Source organism: Symphalangus syndactylus, chromosome 23 (assembly GCF_028878055.3).
Source record: "Symphalangus syndactylus isolate Jambi chromosome 23, NHGRI_mSymSyn1-v2.1_pri, whole genome shotgun sequence".
Lineage (NCBI taxonomy): Eukaryota > Metazoa > Chordata > Mammalia > Primates > Hylobatidae > Symphalangus > Symphalangus syndactylus.
Genome location: NC_072445.2, coordinates 13,862,287 through 13,887,932, shown reverse-complemented (window position 1 = coordinate 13,887,932; position 25,646 = coordinate 13,862,287). Strand labels below are relative to the sequence as shown.

General features: G+C 47.6%; 1 protein-coding gene across 5 annotated transcripts in view; it reads right to left on the bottom strand.

The window, feature by feature from the left end:
* Positions 1–25,646, bottom strand: part of DAAM2 (dishevelled associated activator of morphogenesis 2) — a 113,230-nt gene that overhangs the window by 24,799 nt on the left and 62,785 nt on the right. For 4 of the 5 annotated variants that reach the window (XM_055263307.2, XM_055263308.2, XM_063632147.1 and 1 more), the window contains 13 exons: positions 22,934–23,157; positions 18,406–18,495; positions 14,948–15,022; positions 14,365–14,459; positions 11,606–11,939; positions 10,525–10,635; positions 9,023–9,126; positions 7,893–7,959; positions 6,173–6,290; positions 4,067–4,205; positions 1,738–1,796; positions 1,414–1,598; positions 521–820 (listed from right to left, as the gene is read on the bottom strand). In XM_055263307.2, coding sequence (XP_055119282.1) covers positions 521–820; positions 1,414–1,598; positions 1,738–1,796; positions 4,067–4,205; positions 6,173–6,290; positions 7,893–7,959; positions 9,023–9,126; positions 10,525–10,635; positions 11,606–11,939; positions 14,365–14,459; positions 14,948–15,022; positions 18,406–18,495; positions 22,934–23,101 — 1,845 coding nt within the window. In that variant the 5' untranslated portion in view covers positions 23,102–23,157. Of the gene's footprint in view, positions 1–520; positions 821–1,386; positions 1,599–1,737; positions 1,797–4,066; positions 4,206–6,172; positions 6,291–7,892; positions 7,960–9,022; positions 9,127–10,524; positions 10,636–11,605; positions 11,940–14,364; positions 14,460–14,947; positions 15,023–18,405; positions 18,496–22,933; positions 23,158–25,646 lie in introns of those variants that run through there. The other variant, XM_063632146.1, reaches the window with a different exon arrangement.

Here is a 25,646-nt window from a genome sequence, read left to right as displayed (position 1 = left end):
TGGATAATACTCATGAGGATCTCTCACTGCTGGTCCAGACATGAGGCCAGTGTGTGCAGCTTCCTCCAGGAAGATGCCAAAATAGCTATGTCTTGCCATCAAACTCTTTAGTCCTTTGTATACATTACCCTGATCTTTACCAAAACCTAGATGCTGGCCCAAGCTCTTTGCTTATTTTTCCATCCTTTCCTTCAAATGGACCCTGTCTTTGAATTCTACTCAGTGTTTGTCTTGCCTGTGACTCCATTAACCCTGGGCAAACACAAATTCCATTTGTAGATGACTTTGTCAACGTGAGCATTGCCCCATGTCAAGCGTCTCTCCCAGGGTAGGTGTTCTCTCCGTGGACCGTGAGCTGCCTGGCACAGCAAACCCACTTTGTACATCCACATGACTGCCCTTACCCCTAACCAAAGAAACGACGTGGAGTGGAGATCTGCAGACAAGGGGTGGGCGGTCCCTGAGGCTGACTGCCCTGCTGTAGAAGAATGGGCCCGCCAGCCCCTTCCCAGATGCTCACCTCATTCAGCTTCACCCAGTTGAAGGACTTCAGCGGGTGAGAAGGCTGGGGGACACGCTTTTTCCTGAGTGGGACGTCACTGCTGGGGTAGGGGTCCTGAGGGAGGGGCAGGCCCATGCCGAGGCAAGGTGGGGCACCTGGGGGAGTCGGGGGTCCCCCGGGAGGAAGGGGTGGTGGTGGGGGAGGGGGAAAACAGGCGAAGGGCAGAGGAGGAGGGGGTGGAGGCAGGTCATTGGTTGTCATTGAGGAAGACAAGGTGAGTGGGCCCCCAGGGGGTGGTGGGGAAGATACAGGGCCTGTCTGTGAGGAAACAGAAAAATTGCAAGGACAAAGCCATCAGCACTGATGCCATTCAGGTCTCCCACCATGATTCCTCTCCTTACTCGTAGTTTCTTTCTATACTAGATCCCAAATCCTACCCTTACCTTCTACACACATTTGGCCCCATTTTCTCTCTCTGCATCCAAACATCTAACACACGCAAACACACACACACCACCACCACAGACAGACACAAGTCATGCACACGGGCACTGGACAATCAGAGTTATAGCCATCACAATGCAACAGCAGGATCGATCTATGCAGTTGTGTAGGTTACTGACTGCACAAGGTCTCCAGCTGAGAGAGGGAAGTGGATCCAATTCCAGCTGCCCTCTGCTGTCCAAGTGTGCTTCCTGGGACAGTGTCGCCCAAAGGAAGGGATATTATTTTTCTAACACAAAGGTGCCACCTGTACAGCCTCAAGGGTCTCTTCTATCCTGGCCCGAGGTCTCCATCTCTCTTCTCCCTCATGCTGGGGTCCCTTGGCCTCTCCCACACCTGCTCTGCCCACTCTGTCCTGAAGCCCAGGGTCTTGGCTCAACTATGTAAAGGGGGAGATGCTTGCGTACTGAGAGTTCACTGAGCTGGGCTACCAGCTCTGCCACTTGTCCCCGAGCCTGGCGCAGCTCCTGGGACTCCCGGGCCAGCTTGTCCTTCATTTTGTTCAGTGTCCGCATCATCTCTTCCTTCTCCAATGTCTTTGTCTCGCATTCCCGCTCCTTCCTCTCCAGACGGCTCACAAGCTCCATATGTTCTGGAATGGGGGTGGGACGGGAGAGGAAACAGGAGAGAATGTGAGTAATGTGGCCCCCTGCCTGGAAGGACATGGAGTTATGGGCTGGGCAGGGGAAGGGCACGTGGAGTGGGCAGCAGGCTTAAGCAGAGCCCCTCACCTTTCCGGAACTTCTCTGCCTGGTCTCGCCACTGTTTCACTTCATTCTCGTTGATGAGCCTGGCAGGGCACAGAGGGAGGGGCAATGTGACTGTTGACCATTGACTCACAGCTTCCCAGGAGGCATCATCTCTCTACCCTCCAGGTGGGGACCCTGGTCTCCAATCTGTCCAGCCACATCAACAGGGCTAGGATTTAGACTTCCCAGGTGTCTCTCCAGGTCCCCTGCCCCGTTCACCTTATGTGTCTATGGAGGCCGTGAGAGAAAAGACCTTTAGACACCTTATAACCCGGCCCCTCTGTGACACAGCTGGAGCTACTGAGGCTCAGAGAACGGGGATAGGGCAAGAGCTAATTAATGGGAGAACTAGGACTGAACCTCAGGCTCCCAAGAGTTGTATCATGACTTACACCTCCTTGTAAAAATAGGTTTTACCTTTCAAAGAGATCAAACTGTTGGCCCTACCATGGTCCAGGTTCCCAAAGACCAATGTGTAAGAGCGAGAAACATCACCCACACCAGCCATACAGACTGAGTGTGTTCCGGGTGACACATAGGACAGCCTTGTTCATGCCAAGCTCTTGAAACTGTGTTCAAATTTAGCTTTTACCTTGACACCAAGGCCTAACAGAGGTGAAATCCCAAAGCAAGATCCCAAGAATCCTTTCCTTTATAAATCTGAGAATGTAGAAGGGTTAGAGCCATGACTTTTGGCCTCTTCAACCACATCAAGGACATAGAGAACAGAGTATGGAGAGGGAGGGTATTTCGTGAAGACATTTCTTTGAAGAGGGCCACTGCTGTTATCCCCAAGATGCTACCTCCTTCACCACCAGCCAGGGGAGGGGTGTCTTCGGGCCTTCCCCAAGAGTTTTGACTCATGTTCCCTGAAGTTGGGAGGGAGGCAGGGTAGACTGGGGCCCTACTTGGAGCCAAGCAAAGCCCTCGGAGCAAAAGAAGGAGAACACTGCTGTGCGGGGCCCTCCCAGCACTCCTAGAGTTTGTTGGCACAAGAGATTGCGTGAGTGTTGCCCATGGGTCAGATATAAGCCTCATGGAGGAACTGGGGTGCAGCTATTACAGTCCTGTGCAATGCAAGGGGAGCTATTTCCACCTGAGCAAAAAGTGGGAACATCCACGCCATAAGTCTACAGGCAGTGGACTGCCAGGGAACCAGGGGCTGATGGAAGGGCTGGAAGGAGCCAGCCAGCTGGAACAAAAATCTTGCATGGCCAGTGAGCTGGGTTTTGTAGTGAGAGGCACCCAGCAAGGAACTTCTGAAGATTCCAGGAACACACTGACGTCTTTACCCATATGCCAAAAAGGCGAGGGAGCAGGGAGCCTGTTTACTAAATTATCTTATCAAGTAAGACCTTTTCCCTTTTTCCTTCCTGTCCCCAGGCTGCCTCTTCAGAGGGTTAGTAGCAAGAATAGCTGGAAAATAATTGTGTACTTGGCTTTGGAATGCAACATAATGAATCACTGAGAGCCAATTTATCTCCTTAAGGGCAAGTGGCTCAAACTCATACTGAAAGTTAAGTAAAAGCTTAAAATTAAAAATTACTATGTTAATGTAAGGCCTTATTATTAATCGATGTAAATTTAAATTTGTTTCTCTGTGTTTCTCTATCCAAGGTCAATGGTAAACCTTTACCATAAAATATGGTAAACCAGAAGGCCTTAGGCTCTGAGAACCTTATCCAGCAACCTCATGATCAAATGGTCATGCTCTATGTCGGTGGTCAGCAAACTTTCTACAAAGGGCCAAAGTAAATATTTTAGATTTTACACACCACGCACAGTCTCTGTCACTTATACTTGTGTGTGGGTGTTGTTTAAAATGTAAAAATTATTAGTTCATGGGCCATACACAATAAGCTGGAGGACTGGAGTCAGCCCATGTACCCATAGTTTGCTGACTCTTGTTCTATGTTAATGTGTTTAAATTCCCCATCTATCCAACCCATGCAGTGGATCGTGGAGAGTTGAGAACATGCCCAATCCACCTATGCTGGCGTCCAAGAGAGTAATCACTAGCCACGTGTCATGTGGCTATTTAAATTTAAATGAAACAACCTTTAAGATTCAGTTCCGTGGTCATACTAGCCGTGTGTCAAATACTCCATAACCACATTTGGCTGCCACATTGAATAGTAGCGAAATGGCACTTTTTTCATTAGCTTAGAGAGTTATGTTGGAAAATGCTGCCCAAGACTCATTTGGGGATGACTGGGTTGTGAAAGGGAGCTGAGGTTTCGCTGGTGAGACCAGAGTGGGAGAGAGATGAGGAAGGTGGAGGAAGACAGGGCAAAGGCTGGCCACTGCTCACATGTTGACGATGTTCTTGACGTTGAAGTTCTCCAAGGGAGCCAGGTCAGGGTCCACACCCCGCTCATCCTGGAGGACAATCTGCTGGAGGATGCGGTCCAGGAGCTGCCACTGCTGGAAGTAGCCACCATTCCGTTTGTCTGAGGGATGACAGGTATCATATCTTTCCTGAGCCCTGTAGTCCGCTAGGGCCCCACACTAGAGTCACTGCCTGGGCTCTGGCTGGTGAGGCATGCCCTTCTCCACCCATGGTAAGCTCCCAGTCTAGAAGAAGAGGCAATGCCATTGCTGATAATGGCAACTCACTGATTCAGTCATCTCTTGATTATTGGCAACTAGACTTCTGCAGATGTGTCAGCCACCTCCCCAATATATTTCTCTACTCCCTGAAATACTTTCTGGCTGCCTTTCTTCCTTGTTTGGACCCTGGGCATACTATGCCCAGGAAATGCAGATTGCTTTTTACATTATCTGTAAAAACCACCTGCTCCAAAATATTACATGCTGAGTAATGAAGTCTCCAGGGAAGTTTTTTTTTAAAAAAAGATTTTAGGATTATCCACATTATTACTCTACAGAGAAAGATGAAGGGAAACTGATTATGGGTGTGCACTGAGAGTCATAATGTGTTAGAGAAGTGCTTAATGGAATTCGAGAAAATTTCTTGTGGAAGTGACCTTGAACTATGAAGGTAAAGGCATAGTGTGTTGTGTGTGATCTCATAGAGTCTCACTCTCATCCCCTCTAATGAGAGTCATTGGGCTGGACATGGACTTCCTTTTAATGTAATAACCACAAACTCTCTTTCCTTAGTCCTTGATCCCTAGCACTTTAGTGACCATCATAAAAAGCCAACAAGTTCAATCCTGACATCAAAGCAAACCACAATGCCTACAAGGTAGAATATCGAGTCTGCAAAGCCCCATTTTGAGGCAGAGTAGAAGAACTCATTCACATTGCCCATGGAACAGGAAACACAGGAATCCCTGGGAGCACAAGTCAGGTTTCCCAGAGATTTCTATGCCCTCCATGAAGATCTTCTGAGCTTTGGAGAACTGATAGCTTCTTAATTCAGGTCACTGCATCTATCCTGTCCACCAGTCTACTGACACATGCATTGCAAAGTGGTATCATTTACCATCTACCTTTCACCCAGCAAAATCGTGTAAAGCCAGGTCACTAGCTCACAGAGGCAGAACATGTTTCATCTCAACCCTTGACCCCGCAGAAACCAAAATTCTTTCTATATGTAAATATCTCACTGAGCCTCAGGTTCATTCACTATTCAAATGGACATAATAATGTGTATTCCTTAGGTCATTCTAAGGTTCAGAGATGATGTGCTAAAGGACGTCACATCATGCCTGGCCCAGGGTTGGCACACAATACGTCACAGTTGTCATCACTGTCACTATGATTGCTGACACCACCAACATCAACCATTATGGTGGGCCACACTGGTTTTCAAAATATTCTCTTTTGTGAAGAGCTTAAGTATCAAGGGGTACAGTTAAAGCTCATTTCAAATTGCATTCTGGAGTGGCTATTAGCAATTATGTACAATTTATTCAATCACTGTGCACACCTGGATCTTAAGAACTTAGCCATCTGCTCACATAGATGCTGACATTTGGTATTTGTAGGCAGAAGCTGGGGCAAGAGTGCAAGAATGGAAGCCAACAAGGACTAGATGAAGGAGTTGATAAATCCTTAAGGAAAAAAACAACTGTGTTCATTCCACATCTGTGCTACTCCCCCAAGCACAAAACTTTTTGGAACTCCCCAACATGACTGATCTCTCCCCCATCATGAGCTGAAAGCTGAGCTATTTAATTGTGCAATGATCAAGCTACTGTTTTTGGAGTAGGATGTTGGAGTTGCTCATGGCCAAGTCTCCAGCTCCTTCCCCAGATGACAGTGGAGACCTGACCCCAAGGAGGGAAGGAAAAGCAGGAGCCTCCATCATGGGGCCTGGCCTCCCAAAAGCAAGTGCACAGGGAGACATGGTCAGACTCCCCAATCCAGGGAGGTCCCAAAGTCTTGTCTAAACCTGCCCCAAGTCAAGGCTCAGGCCAGCCGAGGGAAGCAGCAAGTGCAGGGTACTTACAGGGCATCTGCAGGCAGTGGTGCAGCACAGAGAGCAGGCAGGGGTAGGCCTCTGTGTACTTCAGCTTCTTGTGGATCAGCTCAAACATCTGGGAAGCACTCTTGGTGTCGATGTGGACCTGGGAGAGAAGGGGGCGCAGTGACTGGGGGGTAGACAGCAGAGGAAGTCAGCAGGGGAGAGAAGACCCTGCTTCCATCCACTACGCCCTGTCTCATAGGAGAGGTTTTCTTCCCCTGCCTCTGGCCCATGCTTAAAAAGAGAGAGGCAAAAGGAAGAGGCAGATAGTCAATTCTATAAACTAGTGTTTCTCAGTCTCGGCACTGTTGGCATCTTGGGTCAGATAATTACTCATTGTGGGGGCTGCCCTGTGCATTGTAGGTTGTGTATCAGCACCCCCTCACACAAGTCAAAATGTTCCCGGGGGGGGGAGGAGAGCAAAATTGTCCCTGCTTCAGAACTACTGATCCAAACTCAGGGAAGGCAGCAGGGGCATAGAAGATTCAAAGTAGCATGTGGCGCAGGTTCACCACCTGGGCTCAAACCCCAGATCTACGCTTTAGTTGTGTGATGACAGGCAAGCTGCTTATCCCCTCTAACCTCTGTTTCTGTACCTATAAATCCAGGGCTTTTGTGAAAATATAATGGATGCACTCAGTGACTGTAAAGCACCACCCAAAAGTAGCTTTCTATTTGGATAGGGATTTTATAATACAATAAAGCAGAATTGTGTGCTTGCAGGGTTGCTGAGGTTAAAATGAAAATAAAATTTAGTTTGCTAAGCATGATCTGGTTAGGGATGGGGAGAGGGGACTCAGGAAGTTGCTGGAAGGCAGGGGAAAAGTCAGCCCAGGAAAGGTATTTGAGACTAATCACATACAATAACTTGCTCCCTTTCCTTTGGGGGTTTCAGTCTCCTCCTAGGCCGATGCCTTCCCAGGGGAGGCTTCCACAGCCAGCATACTACCAAGGCTCTGGAAGCGAGATGTGATGGTTCATTTTAGGTGTCAACTTGACGGGATCAAGGGATACTCAGATAGCTGGTAAAGAATTCTTTCTGGGTGTGTCTGTGAGGGTGTTTCCCAAAGAGACTGGCATTTGAATCAGAGGACTGGGTAAGGAAGATCCCACACCAGCTCCACCACAGCACAGGGCCTGGAGAAATGGCTGTGGGGCCACCTAGAACCCTACTACCATACTGCAATCACTCCACCCTGTGGGCTCCTCACCATCCAATCAGCTTAGGGTCTGGAGAGAACAAAAAGGCCAAGGAAAGGTGAATTTTGTCTTCTGGAGCCAGGACACCCTTCTTTTCCTGCCCTTGGACATCAGAACAGCAGGCTCTCCAGCTTTTGGATTCCAGAACTTGCTCCAGTGGCCCCTTATGTTCTCAGGCCCTTGGACTTGGACTGAGCCATGCTACTGGCTTCCCTGTTTCTCCATGCAATAACTCTGGCCTGTCATGGGACTTCTCAGCCTCCATAGTTGTATGAGCCAATTCACCTAATAAATGCCCTCTCATCTGCCTATCTCTATATATGTATCCTATTGGTTGTGTTTCTATGGAGAACTATGACTGATCACAGGACCTGGCCATGGGGGTGCCCACCAGGGAACCAGCCCACACCAGCCCTGCCACAGCACAGGGTCTAGAAAAGTGGCTGTGGGGCCACCAGGAACCCTACTACCCCATTGCAATCGCTCCACCCTGCCGGCTCCTCACCATGTCAAACCTCCTGGCTAGCTCCAGGTCATCCTCATTCCGCACCATCTCGAAGAAGTCTAAATGTCTAGACAGAATGGGGAGACAGCGAGAGTAGACATTACAGCCAGGACACACCCTTGGTTGAGGGTTACAACCCCTTCGAGCCCCCCACTGCCTAAATCTGAAAGCTTCATTCAAGCAAGGTGAAGGCAAAATGGGAAAGAAGCCACTGTTTGTAGGACACCCATTGTCTGCCCTTTATAAGATCCCATGACCTTCCTTCAGGGAGGCCAATCCAGGATCCCTTCACCTTAGAATGGGCTTCTATACTTCGGCACTACTGACATTTTGGGCTCGCTTATGTTTGGTTGTGGGAGGCTGATCTGTGGGGATGTTTAGCAGCATCCCCAGCCTCTACCCACTAGATGCCAGCAGCACCCCCTAGTGTGACAACCAAGAATGTAATGTCTGCAGGCATCGCCCAATGTCTCTCAGTTGAGGACATCAGCCCTGTGACTATTTTCCCCAGTACTTTCATAGGGTCTCCAAGTCAGCCCTCAAAATTAATCTCTCCCTCATTTTCTATCCTCATGCACACATCCACTCATTCCACCTCAAAAGGATCCATCCTCTGTCCCTTAAAAGCTAGTGTAATAACATAGCCTAAACTAATGGGACAGAACCAGAGAGGCCTCACTGGTATCACATGGGAACATAATTGTGCCCTTGGATCAACAAGGGCTTTATAGCAAGCATTTTGGGTAGGACATTTCTTTGTTGAGCAGGAAGGTACTGCGGGACATTTAGCATTCCTGGCCCCCAACAACCAATACCAGTATTGCCCACCATCAACCAGTTTGAAAACCAAAGAATACCCTCATATATTTCCACCTGCCTCCCAGGGGGCAGTACTGCAATGGTTGAGGGCTACTGGGTTCACCTGTCTATAACATCAGAGATGAGACAAGCAGGTCAGCAAAGAGGACAGGCAAGGGCACCCCTTCCCCCGACAGAGCTGATTCTGAATCTACGCTGGGAATGGCAGCTGGTCTCCAGAGGGAAGGGCAGCCGTCACAAAGGTCCCAACCATCCCCATCTGAGGCACTGTCCCCACAGGTTTGCAATGGAGACGGGTGCTTGGACCTTACTTGTCCAGGATGGCATTTTCATGTTGCCGGAGCTTGTCAATCACAGGCTGTATCCCCAGCATCAGGAATTCATACCGTAGATGTAGGCGGAACTCCAGATTATCCTGGGGGTCACCAAGGGAGGGCCAGACTCATTGGCAGATCTCAATTTCCACAACATCCCCAGTGGAGCCCTCATCACCACCCTAGCCACAGACCCAACACATCTCCCACAGCTAACTCACCTGGAGCTGCTTCAAGTCCCAGAGTTCCAAGAAAGAATGGAGACCTTATTTCTTAGTTTAAAGCAAGCCCACTGCCCAGCTTCTTTTAGGTCTCCTGCCCCACTTCCTTCAAGCCCCTTGCCAGTTCTAGCCTTCAGCACCAAAGAGCAGTGTTGTAGAGTGACATGGAGCACAAGCTTTGGAATCAAACAGACCTTGGATCTGGTTTTGTGACCTTGGGAAAACTTTTAGTTTCCCCATTTGTGAAATGGTCATAGCATAACTAATCTACAGGGATGGGACCTATTATAATTACCTGATGAGGTGTGCTTACCAGCTAATCAGAGCACATGCCAGCCATGAGAATGTGGTACCAACAAAGGTGATGTTAGCATCTGAGGGGCAGATTATTCCCCCAACCGGCCTTCCCTAACCCAGGGCATAAGGACAAATTGTTTTTTAAAAACAAACAAAAACAAAGTATGCTGGTGGAAAAGGGGGGAAAGTAAATATCATTAAATTGCTCCCTTTGCCCCTTCTGTCCTTCAGGTTAACCTTGACCAGGGCATCTGATTGCCTTAGAATTTGGAACGTTCACCTGCTCTTCAAGTTCTTCTACTGTTGCTTTTTTTTTCTCCTTTCTTTGAGATGGAGTTTTGCTCTTGTCCCCTAGGCTAGAGTGCAATGGTGCAATCTCGGCTCACTGCAACCTCCGTCTCCCAGGTTCAAGTGATTCTCCTGCCTCAGCCTCCCAAGTAGCTGGGATTACAGGTGCCCGCCACCACACTCAGCTAATTTTTATATTTTTTTAGTGGAGAGGGGGTTTCACCCTGTTGACCAGACTGGTCTCAAACTCCTGACCTCAGGTGATCCACCCACCTAGGCCTCTCAAAGTGCTGGGATTACAGGCGTGAGCCACCACGCCCAGCCTGTTGCTATTTTTATACATCAAGAATCCCATTCTGACCCCAAAGGAAGGAAAACCAGAAGGCACACCTAACAGAAGGCACTAGAAGAACATGACCAGCCAACCAGAAAACAGTCCAGAAACAGCTCTCCACAAACAAGGGCCCAAAGTCGCCCTCCTCTCACCAGTGATTCTCCGCCACCCTGAGCCATCAGCAGCCAGCTCAGCTCTGGGTCTGTCCACAGTGCATTATGCTACCTATGTAGGCAACTCCCCAGGAGCCCTCCCAGGTTTAATGGCAAAAACAATTACTGGGGAAGCAACACACTCACACACTCTACCCCAGGTCCAGAAAGTCAGGGAACAGCAAGGGCAAGGAGAAGGCACCCCACCTCTCCAGCTCCAGCATTGAGGACAGCATTGATGAAGGACATGATGGCTGTTTTCAGATTCACTTCATCCCGGTACCGGCCCAGACTTCGGTCTAGCTCGTTCAGCAGGGTCTAGGTGGAAATGCAGGACACAGCAGGAAGAGAGGGCTGAGTCCCCAACAGGTGTGGCCTTTGCACCTTTACTCCTGTCGCCTCCAGTACCTAGAATGCCCCATCTGCTCTCTCCCCCCAATCAGGTCTGTCCAATTTACTCTGGGCTGCCCCAAACCTCACCTCTGCCTGGAAAATCCCCTTGCCTCTCCTCACCTAGTGGCAGTGCTGCCTCACTTCCTCTCCACTCAGCCTTTGGGGCTTGGTCTACATGGTTGAGCAGTGCTTCAGTGCTGCTTTATCATCGTGCTCCAGCTGTTTACAGCTCATATGTATTCCCTGCCTAGCTCCTTTATGGTATGGACACTGCTTTTATCCCTTTCCATCTTCTGCAAAGAGTCAGGACCCAGTTTTTGGCAATAAACCACAGGGTTTGTAACATCGGTTCATGTCTCTGTGGACTTACTCTGTGCCAGCACTGTGCTAAGACACTTCATATTTCATTGATACTTTTCTGGGCAGGTCAGGGAAAGAAAAGAGAATAGCATGGCTGAAGCTCCCAGGGATGGTCCCAGTGTCCCACATTAGGCACTGGCCCAAGTACAGCACCTAAAATCTCGATCTCGGCAATTGCATTCAATTCAATAATTCTTGACTGAGCCCCTATCATGAGCCAGGTGTTGAGGTTGGAGATGCAGAGCCGCAAAAATAATGCAGGCCAATATTCCAGCTTCCAGGAACCCACTGACTAATAAGGAGGACAAGTCCATTTCCCAGCCAAATTCATAACTCCTAAGGCCCTGCATGTGTTTTTATGCAAGCCTTCCAGGTCCCAGTACTCTTCACCTGTTACCTTCCAGGAGCAGGCATGCAGACCACATTACCTTCTTTTTCCCCCAGTTTCTGCTGCAAGGAATCTTCAGGCTCTCACTCACATGTGACATCCTCTGCCCCACCCACCTGGCATCCCGCCTCCAGCCAGGCCCCTCACCTGGAAGCGGGTTCGCTCTGCTGCGTACACCTGGTAGTGCAGCATGGCCTGCAGCACCTTCTTGTGGCCGCCAGGCACGAGGCACACAGCACCCAGGATCTCCAGCACAGCCACCTTGGTCTTGCTGTTCTCTGTGCGTAGGCTCTGGGCTATGGTGCTAATGGCCTCAGGCTGTGCCAGCACATGTGCCCGCCCCTGGGAGTTGTTCATCAATGCTTTGATGCAGCCAATGAGTGAGGTGTGGATGCGGCTCTCACAGGTGGCGTGGTCCATGCTCCGGAGGAAATTTAGCAGACAGGTCAAGCCCTCCAGCTCAATGAAGCGGGTCACAAACCTACAAATCAGAGCCATTAACAAATATATATTTGCATATGATTCTGTGTACACTATGCAAATAGTTACCCCCTTCCCTGTGTACCACCATGCACCTTGTCCCACCTACAGTAGCCACTTGGTTTACTCGTAGTTTATCTAAAGCACTGAAATCCTATCATCTTCACAAAAGACTTGTGTCTTATTTGCATTTTAAATACTGTGTATTTGCATATCATTGTCAGTTGCATAGCTAAAATGGTATGAATGTGAAGGGGATGATCATGATAACTATCAGAGCTGTTAAACCTGAACACTCCTCTCCAGTGAGGATGGAGATTAAGAGAATTACAGTCAGATAGCAAAGAGGGCTTCCAGATAGGAAGGCCATCAGAATCATCAAGTCATGGGGTTAAGCCTAGGGAAGCTGCATTTCAAGGGATCCTAAAGAAAATAGCAGAGTTATCTATCTTGAATGTTAGAAAAAAAAACAACATTAAAACCCATTTAGCTCAGGGGTTCTCAATTTGGAGTCTGTGTTCTGCTGAAGAATCTATGGATAGCATTCACAGATCCAAGGACTTGGGTGGGAAAAGAAAATTACATTTTTATTTTTGGTAACTTCTAATTAAAATTTAGCATTTTCCTCAATGATGAATGTCAGCAATAAATGACAGTAGTATTAGCATAATCTATGACTTTGTCACCCCAAGAAATCACAGCTATTTTCATACCAAATTACAGTTGTACCAGGTGTCTCAAAATACCATTTACACTCCTCAGTACTTCAAAATTATGATGGTTATCAGACTCCCAGCTAGCTCTTGCTATTTAAGGTGTAAAGAAGCACAATTCATTGCTATCTCATTTTTATTATTTGTAGCTGTATTTTCATTGATTTGTTATTCCTTTTTATCTATTATTTAAAACATCATTTCTGAGAAGCAGTCCATAAGTTTCACCTGGGTGCCGGATGTCCACGGCACGCCCACACACACAGGTACCCTTGATTTACTAAAATAATTAATGATCTAAGAAAATTATTATAAATAACATTACTTATCCCAAGTGTATTTGTGTCTATGTTATTGTACAAATACGCCTAGAAAATAAAAGAATGTGCTCTCAAACTAAGTTGTTAACAATAGGTATTTTTTACTTTTTTCTATTATATGCTTTTCTGCATTCCATAAAATTTCCACAACGACAGTGTGTAACTTTTGTTATCAGAATATTATTAAGGGAAATTACAATAAATTGGGGTAGGAGACAAACCTGGCAACTTCTCCTCAACCCCTTTATTTCCTGACTAGCTCATCCTTTCCTCTATCCCCTTCCCATTCCAGAACCCCACCACTACCAGAATGACAAGAGACAATTAGGATGCTCCCATTCTTCTTGAGGCTGTTTCTAGTCTCCTGGGGAGAGAGCTCAGCTCAGACAACATACACACCCCCACACAATGGATGGCTAGCTTTTCGCCAGGGGAAGGGTGGAGGGTGGCTCCCGATTGTTTGCTCATTTCTATGGTGTAAATACTCCCAGCATAGCCAATTTCAAGCTACAGATGTGATGTCATTGAATGCAGAGTTGGGGAGAGATGCATATTTCATAGTGTTTCCATGCACATACAATGCATGTAAACTCAAAAGTATACCTTATAGTCAAATGTAGAAAAATAATTCGGTAATTTGGGAATGAAGAGTTTCAAGTATTTATTACCTTTGTTTTGATATAGCTTATTGAATCTTAAATTTATATAATTGAAATCTTAATCATAGCTACGTTTAACAACCGGCTTACAAAATTGCTGAAAATTTGACAGTTGGCATTCGCCAGCTGGTACGAGCCAGTTCCAGCACACCACAGGGCAGACCCAAACAAAAGGAGACCCACTTTGGGCCCCACACATTGTGGCCTGGGAAGGCAAAGGGGTCCTCCTATGGCTCCAGGACTTCTACCCCCTTTTCCATGCCTGCGTTGCTCCCATTCTAGATGGCAAATCCCATCCAGAGACACCACACCGCTCCCTAGTGGTTGGAGTACTTCTCTACCCGCGCGTCCCTCCTTTCCTGGATGGGGCACTCACCCTGCCCCCTCATCCTCAGAAGGCTCTTTCTTTTGTACCTTGTCCATTTGGTCACCCTCCTATTCTACCCCCTTACCAAAAATAAATCAATACATTTTAAAAAGCACTCGCCCTCGATTCCTCTTTACAGAGCTCCTCCGGACCTGAGGTTTATCCCACTTTCCCAGGTTTCTCTCCCCTCCTCCCAAGCCCTGGCAGCCTCCCAGGAGAGGAGTAGGGGCTGGGAAGTGAAGTCAGGTGAGGCGGAGTTGGCCAGGAGGACCGGCATGGGAGCAGAGCACTGCACAGGGCTTCGGGAAGGCAAGGAGACCAACTGTGAAGGGACTCGGCAGGAAGCAAGAGGGGGAAACTGAATTACCTCATAGGCTGTGTCCGGAGGGCCGTCTTCAGGTCTTCCACAACTTGGTTCCTCATCTCCGTCTCCTCCTCATCAAACGCGTACAGACTCTGCATCTGAGGGCCACCAGGTAGAAGGAGGCAGAAGTCACGCTGGGCTGCCTGTCCCCCAACCCCCTGCACTCCAGCTCAGGTGTGACCCAGGGGCCATGCTCGCCTCAGAAAGGGTGAGGACTCAGGGAATGGTTTACTGAGACTGAGTGTCGGCCCCTGGGAAGACCTAGGTTCTGGGCTGGGACTTCACTTTTCTCATCTGTGAAATGGGGAGAATTATTGGCCCGGTTTATTTCCCAAGTTTGTGTGATGCCCAAATGGATTTTAAAAAGTTTAAATGGTTGGGAGACTCTGAGATTGCCCAGAGGAGGGGTGGATTACCTTAAAATTTCATGAATAACTGGAAAGCTGCTGAACTCCAGTGAGTGGGCAGTGGGGCGCTGAGGAGCAGTAAAAGGCAGTTTCGTGTGTTGGGGGTAGGGGCTGGGGGGATCACTCTCTGCTGTAGACTTTCCAGGTAGGGGCAGAGCAGGAGAGGGGCAGCCACTCACCGCAGCCATGGAGTTGATACGGTCGATGTAATAGTCAGGCCAGCTGGTCGCCAGCTTGTTGGGGTCCTCCTGCTCCTGAAACAAGTAAAAGGACAGCATGGACCGACAGGCAAGACAGGCCCGTGGCCTGAGATCCTGAGCTTCATTCAGTGTCAGCAGAGGTATTCATTTCCCAGCTCTGCCCATGTGGGGCGGGTTGGAGGAAATTACACGCTCTCCCAGGCTTCCATTTCTCCCTTGGTGAAATACGGATGATGAACATTGACTCTCATGGCCAGCCACGAGGCAGAAACTATGCAGGTGTGTGCACTTTCAGTGAGCAACATGCACCATTTTTTAAAAATTCTTTTCTCTTGTTCCGTTTGCTCAGCTTGTATTTAATGAAACATAATTTCCTGGCTGTTGAATCTAATTCAAATTTATGTTTATTTTTATACATCTTTTTACTTTTTCTGATAATCTCATTCTCATATTTTACAAAAGTATTGGTCTGTGACAATTTGGAAATTTAAAAACTTAGTTTTTCAGGTAGTTCTAGAACACTAATAGAAAACACTTGGCACATAGTAGGCACTCACCAAATAGTAACTTCAGAAAAATAGAGAAATTTCCAAGGCCTTGGGCTTTGAAAAGACTCAGGAGACCCCCTTAGGCCTGTGATTTAATTCCTGGCAAACTCCTGAATGAGGGGGATGTACAGCAGGGAGGCAGAGCCCAGATCCGAGGACCTTTGGCCCAGTGCTCAGCCCTCAAGAGACAGGCTTGACTCTTCCCCAAGTATGGGCAAGAATGATGGGAGTTAAAGAAATATTAATGTTGACTGAAAATCCAGCCTTCTCCAGCCAAATGGATCTTCTTCTGGGCCTCACACCTGTCCTGCTCATTCCTGTTCCTGTGCCCCAGGTCACTTTGGAGGCTCTTCCCCATCTGCTTTCTCCACTCTCCTGCTTCCAAATCGGCATGAAAACTTAACCTCCTCCAGACCCTCCCTGACAAAACACCTCTCTGCCAGCTGCCAGCGGGCCCTGCAGCTCTCAGCTCCATCCACTCGATGTTTTCTATTTTGTTTCACAAAATACAAATCTTAGACCAGTAGAAAAGCTGCTTTGTTTGGGTCTTTATGACTTCACATGGTTAAATGTTAAATTTAATCATGGTTACACGTGTTAAATTCTCCATGACTGAAGGCCAAACATTCCGCCTTCTGCCTTGGGGAGGGGAATCAGCACCAAAAACAATTGCGTCGGCAAACACACCCTTTCCTGCACTTGCTGGCTCATCATTTACCCATGCCATATGCACTGAATTGGGACCTACTAGATGCCGATCACCGTGCTGAACTCTGAAAGTACAGAGTAAAGAGTCATGGTCTCTGCCTTCCATGTAACAGTCCAGTGCCAGAGAAAGGGTGGTAAATGTTCTATGGTAAAGCCACCCATAGCAGACCTTAGGGGGTGATCCATCCAACACAGAAGGCTATAGGGGGTTGGCATGAGTGGTCTAAGAACACTGGGCTATTAAAGAGCATTACAGCTGAGACAGGTGGGGAGGGTGTTATAGACAGAGGAAGTGACATGTGGGAAGGTGTGAAAGTGTGTGGGGAAATTACAATTTGGTTTGGAAGGCAGTGAGAGATGCCTTCTATTTTAACAAATTATTTTTTTTTTTTTTTTTTTTTTTTTGAGATGGAGTTTTGCTCGTGTTGCCCAGGCTGGAGTGCAATGGCATGATCTCAGCTAACCACAATCTCCACCTCCCAGGTTCAAGTGATTCTCCTGCCTCAGCCTCCCGAGTAGCTGGGATTACAGGCATGTGCCACCGCACCTGGTTAGTTTTGTATTTTTTTAGTAGAGATGGGGTTTCTCCATGTTGGTCAGGCTGGTCTCAAACTCCCAACCTCAGATGATCCGGCCACCTTGGCCTCCCAAAGTGCTGGGATTACAGGCGTGAGCCACCGTGCCTGGCTTTTTTTTTTTTTTTTTTAGCAGCTGTAGAAGAGATCAACTTAAGGGAACTCCATAGTAAATCAATTTGGAAAATGGAGAATCATGAGATATGATTAATTACGCCTGAAATTTCTTTCCTTCCTTCCTTCTTTCCATAATTTGAGCTTTTTAAAGACCTGCTTTTCTCACAATGAGATGCATAAACACAGAGCGTTATATTCTGCAGGTGCTTAATAAGCATACATTGAGTATACTAGACAATGGCTTATAGTGTGCGCAGCCCATGCCTCTTGTCACAGGTCCTCAGCCTCTAGCACTATTTTCCTCAGCAGTCTCGGGTTCTAGCAATGGGCAGCCACTTGCTATAATGGACTGGGTGGGCTATGGGTGAGTTTTGCCTCTCTAGGCCTTCTTGGCCTCATCTGTAGAATAAAGAATGAGACTGCATCGACACTGTGTTGTTTTCCAAGTTCCTGCAACTCTGAAATGGTGTATATTTGAATCCTCCAATGTTACAAGGTCAGTCTCGCTCAGTGTGGAGACCTGGGAATGGGATAAAGGTCTTCAGCAGGAGGAGTAAGAGAAGAGCTATGAGTGGGCACAGGAGCACAGAGGAGACATGGCTCAGACTCCGCCCAGACCCTCCTGCATCCTCCCAGGAGGGAGGGAGCCTAAGCCTCAGGCGTGGGAATAGCCAGGCTCTGGTCCCCAAACACCAAAGCAATGGAGGAGGGCAGAATAACAAGTTTTAGACTTGGGACTCAAGTCTGAAAACGGGGAGGGTGGAGGGGAGAGGAGGAAAGTAGACCATGAAAAGAAAATTCAGGAGTAGAAGAAACAGACTAAAATAGAAAGGGGGCAAGAGAGAGACATAGAGACAGGAGCAAGCTGAAGAAACACGGAGATGGAGACAGCAGAGAGAAGAATGCACAGCCGCTGGGAAAGCAGAAGGGAGGAGATCAAGTCGAATTAAGCCGGACTAGAGCTCAGCATACCCCTTTCTAGGGAGGGCCATAGCAGGAGGCTAACAGCATCTTTTAATGAGCAAGAAGAGAGGGAGGATATGCTGAGGAGAACATGGACGGATGTGTGAGCCCTAGCCTGGGACAGAGTGGAGGCTAAAGATCCAAAAGAGGACATCCCTGCCCCCCAAACTGATTTCTTATAGCAAAGCTGCTCCAGGTATGGTCCATGGTGCCCACCCTCCCTGCCTGGGAGCAGGCATGAGAGAGTCCAGACTCTGCTTCTTTGTCTCCCTCCCAGCCAGCCCCAGTCCTGGGATGCAGCAGGTCCTGCTTTAAGCGTTTTTGAAAAAGAGAATCCTATTTCTTTGAGTGTAAGCTCCAGGAGAGCAGAATTTCCTTTTTCTATTTTATTCACTGTTGTTCCTCCAACACCTAGAACGGTGCTGGCACGTAATAAACATCAGGTGAATGCATGAGCAGGCAAGGCAGCAAGAGCCACCCCATGCCATGAACCCTGAGATGTGGCCAGAGGGGTCAGAGAGGGCACCTTCTTCTTGCTGCAGTAGATCTGCCATTTCTTCTCAGGGGGCAGTGCAAACATAGCCTCTCGGTTTTTGTCAGTGAGATCCAATTCATCCTGCAAAGACAATAAGAAAAAATATATCCAACACTAGGGATGGTTGAGATTAGAACAGTCAGCCCTGCAGGAAATTACAATTCCCCCAAATCAGTTCCTCAGCCTACTATCTTCCTCCTGAAGAGCATCAAAGATATGATAGGGCATTTCTTTTTCTATGAGACATACAGCCCCATCCCCTTGCCTCAACCAACCCTATGTGTCTTCTATTGCACTCCCTTTACCTCCTGTCCACCCCCAACCTTGTCTCTGCAAATCACCCTCCTGCTTCAGATCACCCTGTTCCCTGCCCATCCCCTGCATTGCTTTGCTAGCTCCTGATCCTCTTGCCCCGGGGTTTCTTGTCTTCCATCCCTTGTCATTCTTAAGCTGTGGACACCAGAATACAAAGCCTAACAAAGAAGGGCATTGTCTGCAGATCTAGTTCTGCCTCTCTCAGATTCTTGCCCCATCCTTCTCGTCTACCTGCCCTTCGAATCTCTCCCCTAGACATTCTTTGGCTCCCCCAAACTCAGCATGGGCCCCAGCACAGGCTGGAGAGAGCTGGTGAGGACAAGGGGTTGATCAGAGTAGGATGGGCGAGCCATGCCCAGGGAGGCATTGATCTGCTTCCGAGGAAGGTAGTGCCTGCTGGAGGCAGCCCCTCCCACTGCAGGACCACCGAGAGAAGGTGTGGGGCTCCATCAGGCTAGTCCAAACTTTCCAGGGAGCTAACTAGAACTTTATGAGGTCATATTTGGGGTAACTCCATAGGTATGTTAGGGTGAATGTGAAGGTTTTGCTGTGCTAGACGGCCCCTGAAAAGCTCTCTTTTTGAAGCTGCCTCTCCTGTCATTCATGAGCAATGCCGGGGCTAATCAAAGGACTAGTTAATGGGCCATGGAGAACATAGTGTGCTTTTTTAAAATCAAAAGCAAAACTTGCATTAAGCATAAATTAAGCATAATGAAGCATAATATTACTAATCTTTATATTTTCAAATACAATAAACAGTGAAAACAATATCTAAGGAAGTATAATAGTCTTAAATTTTGATATCTGTAATCTTTTCCCTATACTTCTATTCAAGGGAGAATATTAAGACTTTATTCTCTCACCTAGATCAGAACTGCCTAATAGAAAGATAACATAGGCAACATATATTTTCAATTTTTTCTAGTCACATTAAAAAATTTAAAAGAAATAGGTGAAGTCAATTTTAATAGTACATTTTAAACCAGTAAATCTTAAGATATAATCATTTAAACATATAATCATGTAGAAAATTAATAATGAGATATTTTACATTCCTTTTTTCACACTAAGTCTTCAAAATCTGGTGTGCATTTTACAGTTACAGTTCATCACAATTCAGATGAGCCAGTAGCCCCACATGGCCAGGGACTGCCATTCAGACAGCACAGACAAGGATTATTTGAAATATTACCCATCAGTTCACCTGCCTCTGGAACTAAAGACCCTTGCAGATTTAATCCCAAACAAAAGTTCTTCCCTAGAACTGCTCTCTATATAGCCCAGGAAGTTATTTGTCAAAATTCCCAGAACCCTGTTTGAGGTTTCTTTCCCACGATCAAAATCAGAAATAAAAGAAAAAGGAGAGTTATGTGCACCTTACATTTCCCAGCACAAACTCTGCACCTCTTTAACCTCTGTGCCTTTGTTTCCACAGTGAGTCCTACCTGGACAGGCCTCTGCACCCACTCACACTAGACGGATCTGGTCTAATTCCTAGGGCACAGTGTCAGCCTCCTCCCGCAAGTCTTCAGTAGACCTTCCCAGGTAAGAAGAATCTCTCCCTTCCTGAACTACAGAGCAGTTCCACGTGAGCTTGTATTCAGATTACTGATGCACTTGTCTTTTCCAGCCAGTGGTCTCTATGCCTCAAATCAATGGTAGTTTTGCTCAGCCTAGGCAGCATATGACTGACTGCTGACTGCTCGCTCCTTATTAAACCTCACTTCCCTGGTTTCTTTAGCAACCACCCTCCTGAGCAGTCTCTCCTGCTTCACCCTATGTTCCTGCATGGGCTTCCCTGATGACTTATCCTCTTCTCTCCTACCTTTAAATGTAGAAGTCCCTCAGGACACCATCCTCCCTCCCCTGTTCCCCAGGACTCCGTAATTATCTCAAATTCTCTCAAACTTGTACCCCTAGGCCAACAGTTTCTTGAGCTCCAGACCCTGGGGCCCAACTGTCTCCGGTACATCTGATGTACTTACGTAGAGTTACTATGTCCCAGGCACTGTTCTAAGTGTGTAATGTTTATTCATAAATAAATAACAGCGTATAACAACTCATTTTACAGATAAGGAAACTGATGTACAGAAAGAATGTGTGAATTGAGCTCATCACCCCAGCCCCCTCAACTTGAATCTCCTCCAGTATATCCTATCCTGTCCAGGGCCCCAACATCCATCCAACACTTCATGTCAGAAACCAGGGTGTTCTTTGATTCCTACTCACTCTTTGATCCTACCAAGTCTTATTATCTTTCCTCCTAAACAGCTCTTGAATCTGTCCACTTCTCTCCATCCTCACCGCTAATACTTTAGTCTAACGCACCCTTCTCTCTAACCTGTGGGATTAGGAGGCAAAAGTCTCCAAATGGTCAACCCAGAACCCTTCTTTAGCAGAGCACCTTGCGTGGTCTTTTGGAAAAGCAGATCAGATCACCTCAAATCCCGGCTTAAAATCTTCCATGGCTTTCCACTGCCCTTAGAGTTTAATCCAAAAACTTTAGTTCTGGTCTTCATTGTGTACCCCAGAAGGACCCAGCTCCTTTCTGACTTGAGACTCACATATGCTGTTTCTTCTGCAGGAGACCCTCTGTCATTGTCCCGAAACTCATTCACTGATCTAATCATCTCAGTGGAAATGTCACTGCTCACAGAGGCCATTGTGACTTCTCCCAGTCTAGAATACAGCTCCCTGCTAGACACTCCCATGCCCCCACCTCCCGAATGCTCCCTGTCCTAGCACTCATCATACTTGTCACTGCTCCTCAAGATCAGTCTTCCCTACTAGGCTTTCACATTCTTGGAGGCAGGGGAGGTCTCTGGTGGCTCATCACTACATCCCTAAGACCCCCATACAGCCCAGCACCCAGCAGTCTCTCCAAGAAATATTGTTCACTTGTTTGAGAGATACCTGATGCTATTCTTCTTGCAGACAAGACTTGTCTGACTCACCCTTGTTATTGCTAAAGTGCCATGCAAGGGTCCCTGTCCTGAAGATGCTCAGTAAATATCTGTTAAATAAAAGAGCCAAAGAAAGGAACACTGCCCATCATGTCCTTCTTTCAAAACTCACTCTACTCAAGAAAATATCCCTAACACTAATCAGGCTCCAGATATTATTCTACACTAGCAAACGCTTTGTCCCCCACCACTTGCCCCATCCAGAGGAAAGCTAAAAATCGGGAAACAATGAGTTTTCCTAAACCTGATGTGACAAGGAAGCTGGACAACTTTCTCATATAACCTGCATAATCTCATCTGACAGGGACCCTGTTACTTAAAGAGCTGGATTGGCTTAACCAGGTATATCTATTAGCAAATACAAGTATAAAACCACATTCTAACCACATGGCCTTGTTTTTTACTGGCTTACTAATGGCCCACCACAGAATGAGTGACCAAGAGCTAATGGTAGATGAACATGTACTTATGGCTCTTCACCAGGCCTGGGACCTCCCTTGTTGTGCAGACTTTGTCTCACCGCCAGACCTCCAAAGAGAGAAGGAATCGTGCTTCTTTCCTAGCCTATTTGTGGCCAGGGTATAAAGCTGCACACACAGGGGCTTCTCACAAGGGCAGTCTGAAGGCTGGTCTTGGCGGGCATTGCAGAATCAGCACAGGCTGGTCTGGGTGTGAATGGCAGAGCTTCCGCCTGCCCCTTGCTAAGCACAGCATATAATCATCCCAGGCCTGAACTGGGACCCCAGGCATGACATAGGCATTTCTACCTCCAGATTCCTAGCCAATCATCCCCTGTTCCGAGGTGCACAGTGTCTGCCCACAGAATCCCACTCTGTCCCTTCTTTGTGCCTCGGACATTAAAAGATCCCAGGGAAATTCCAAGGAGCAGAAGAGAGAAAGGCGTCAAATGTTCTGGTGTTCTTTGAGATGTCTCACCATCTTATTTTGCAAAACCCAGAGCTGCCCCTTCCTATGCTAACCTAATTACTGCACCATGTGGTCTACAATCCAATGCAGAGAGGAGGTAGGACCATTCTTCTGGGGACACACTTTACGCTGTCCATCCCAGCGCAAGACTCTGGTTCCCCAACATAGCTGAGGTGTCCTGGGGGCCTACCTCCTCCCAAGAGGAGTTTTGAGAGATGGAGACCCCAGCACAGGGGCCCTGCCCTGTGTCCAGCTCTGCCTCTCCATCCACCCTCTTCCTCATTGTCACTGTCTCTCCCCACCCTCTCACTGACCACCAGCTCTGCAAAGCGGATGTTGAGCTCCTCTGCGTTTGGGATGGGGCTGGAGAACTCCATGAACTGCAGAGGGTGATTGTCCCGGAGGTTGATTTCTGGGATGTCACTGCCCCCGAAGCAGCACAGGAAGCCCAGGCCATGGCGGCTCCTCTTGCGGGGGGCCATGGTCACTGCAGGCCAAGGGGCGTCAGCAGGCAGATGCCCTAGGTCCTCATTGTGATCTGGACAGGTGGAGAGAACACAGGGTGGTCAGGCATACAGTCAGATAGGCCAGGGCAGAGGTCACTCTGCCTTCATAACCTCTGTCCCACAGGCTGCTGGGAGCCCTCAACCCAATAGCAAAGCCCCACCCACCCCGCTGCTGCCCTTCCTCCCACAGCATCCCTCTGTTCCCTCCAGCTCTTCCCACCTGGAGGCATTTATATATCCTCCCCACCGTGTCCTCTGAGTGTTACCTGCCAAGACAGTTTCATATTCCCCTTCCTTGCCCTCAGAGAAGGACAAAGGCCGGGGTCACTGAATGTGACTTCCATGTGGCCAGAGCTGACTTTCCATAAATGTGCGGACAGGATCCTATTCCCTGTCTTCTGTAAGATCAGCTTCCAGCAAAGGCTCACTTACTCACTTGATTCATTTCTGGGTCTGGGGATAACTGATTTAAAGGCATGGACCAATGGGGAGGAAAGGGTTGAAGAAGGCTGGCGGAGGGAACACTGAGCTAATGATGTGGCATAGCTCCTAGTGCCCGGGTCTCCAGAGCAGGAGAAGACGGAAGACCACAGAGGCTTGTACAGTTTTCTGCTAAGTTTTCTGTACAGGCATGTTTGGATGAATGTGAAATAGCAACAGGCAGTGGTTCACTGATCCTTCTAGAAGGAGGCGGCCAGTTGTCCTCAGAGAGTTACCCAGGGGAGTCAGAGTGAAGCCTGGGTACAGAAGTAGGACTGATCATTGGAATGGTATTTGACATCTGCTCAAATTTTCGGAAGAAATCTGCTCAGTTTTTCTTTTCATACCAACCGACCACAGAGAACACTGTTCTGTCCAGAGACCAGAACTGAGGGACATTTAACAGCCGAGTAGTCATCGGAACAGAAAGGGTTAAGGCTTTGGCTCACCACTAGGAAAGCCTAGGTCAATGATGACCAGCTTGAGAAAGAATACTACCCCTGTCATTGGTGCCACATGGCCTCTACATCAATTCAACCCAACAACCGGTACTCATGCCTCCTGAGAGGCAGAACCATCCTCAACCACTGGTTCTTGACAACCTAGGGGGTTTCAGTAGAGAGACCATAGCTTATGCACCAAACTGCTACCCAGCCAGATTCTCCCCATCCCATATTATAGATCTTAATTTTTTGGCCATAAATATGGAATTCTGTTTTTATTCCTGTTGAGTATCATTGGTTTGCAGTCAAGATATTTTAGAATTCTGATTCTTAATTATTTCTCCTGGACTCAGATTAGTAACAGATTAGAATGCCTCTGTAGTCATCACGCACATCGTTGCTAAAAATGTTGACCACATCAAGGACACAGACCCTAATGACACAAAAACCTGATCTGGGAATGCCAGGGAACTTTCATCAATACTCTCAGGGGACAGTCCTTCAACCAGCTCTAAATCTATGTAACTATGCTCTCATCTAGCCCTCTTTTCTATAAAGTCAACATGAGAGATTTCCCCTAAAGCCCTGTAGAACTCAAGATATGCTAAATCTATGACACTCCTTTGAACCAAGCTCTAGAATCTTATCAAAAGAGAGAACAAGATAAATGTGGCATAATTTGTTCCTAGTGAACTCAGGGTAACTTCTAGAGAACACTGCTTCATTTCCTAAGTCCTAGCTAATAACTTAGTATAATCTCATCTGGCCTCTCATACATCATGCTCTATTTTAACTGTCATTCTAGAATTTTTTACCAGCTCCATTTTCTCTTTCTTTATAAACTTTGTGACAGAATTTTTAATAGGCCCAGAAAAGCCTCAAATAACACATTATGGAAGATTGCCCTTGTATTACTGGTTATCTTTTTGCTACTGGCTCTCACAAATACAGTGAGGGCTCCTGGAGGGCAGGAGCTGTGTCTCCTGCTTCTTTGACAGCCATCCCCATTTCTATAGCCAATAAAAGCCTTGTGCTTCATGGGGGTTCAATAAATATTTCTTGACCATTTGGGAAATGACCTAGTCTCATGGAAAAGGAGGAAAGAGGGGTCCTTATTAATCAGTCGAAAAATATTGATGGAAATCTTGACTACTAGCAATTAATAAGCAATCAAGAACCTTTGTAAGGAAAAAGAGAACTGTCCTAGAGGCTGAGGGTAGAAGCAGCCAGCAGGCTAGCACAGCAATCCAGGGACATGGCAGCAAAGACTTGGAGTAGGTTAGCATTAGAGTAAAACAGAGAGGAAGGGGGACTTTGGGGTTCCCCTGGGACTTGACAGCCAATGGCAAAGAGTTGGTAAGACAAAGCCCTGGTATCTGACCATTAGGGTTAGTAAAGCACCAACTCTGCAGGCAGGTAGGGGTGGAATCCCTGGGGTCGCCTGTCCATTGTCAAAGTGTGGGATGATCACATGGAATACAGACCAGATCCTCCTGGTTCCACCAGCCTCCAGAACGCAGCGGCAGCTAGCAAGCAAGACTGCTTTGTTCAGGGCACAAGGCATGGGAAGGGAGCTCCGAGAGGCAGCTGGGAGGCTG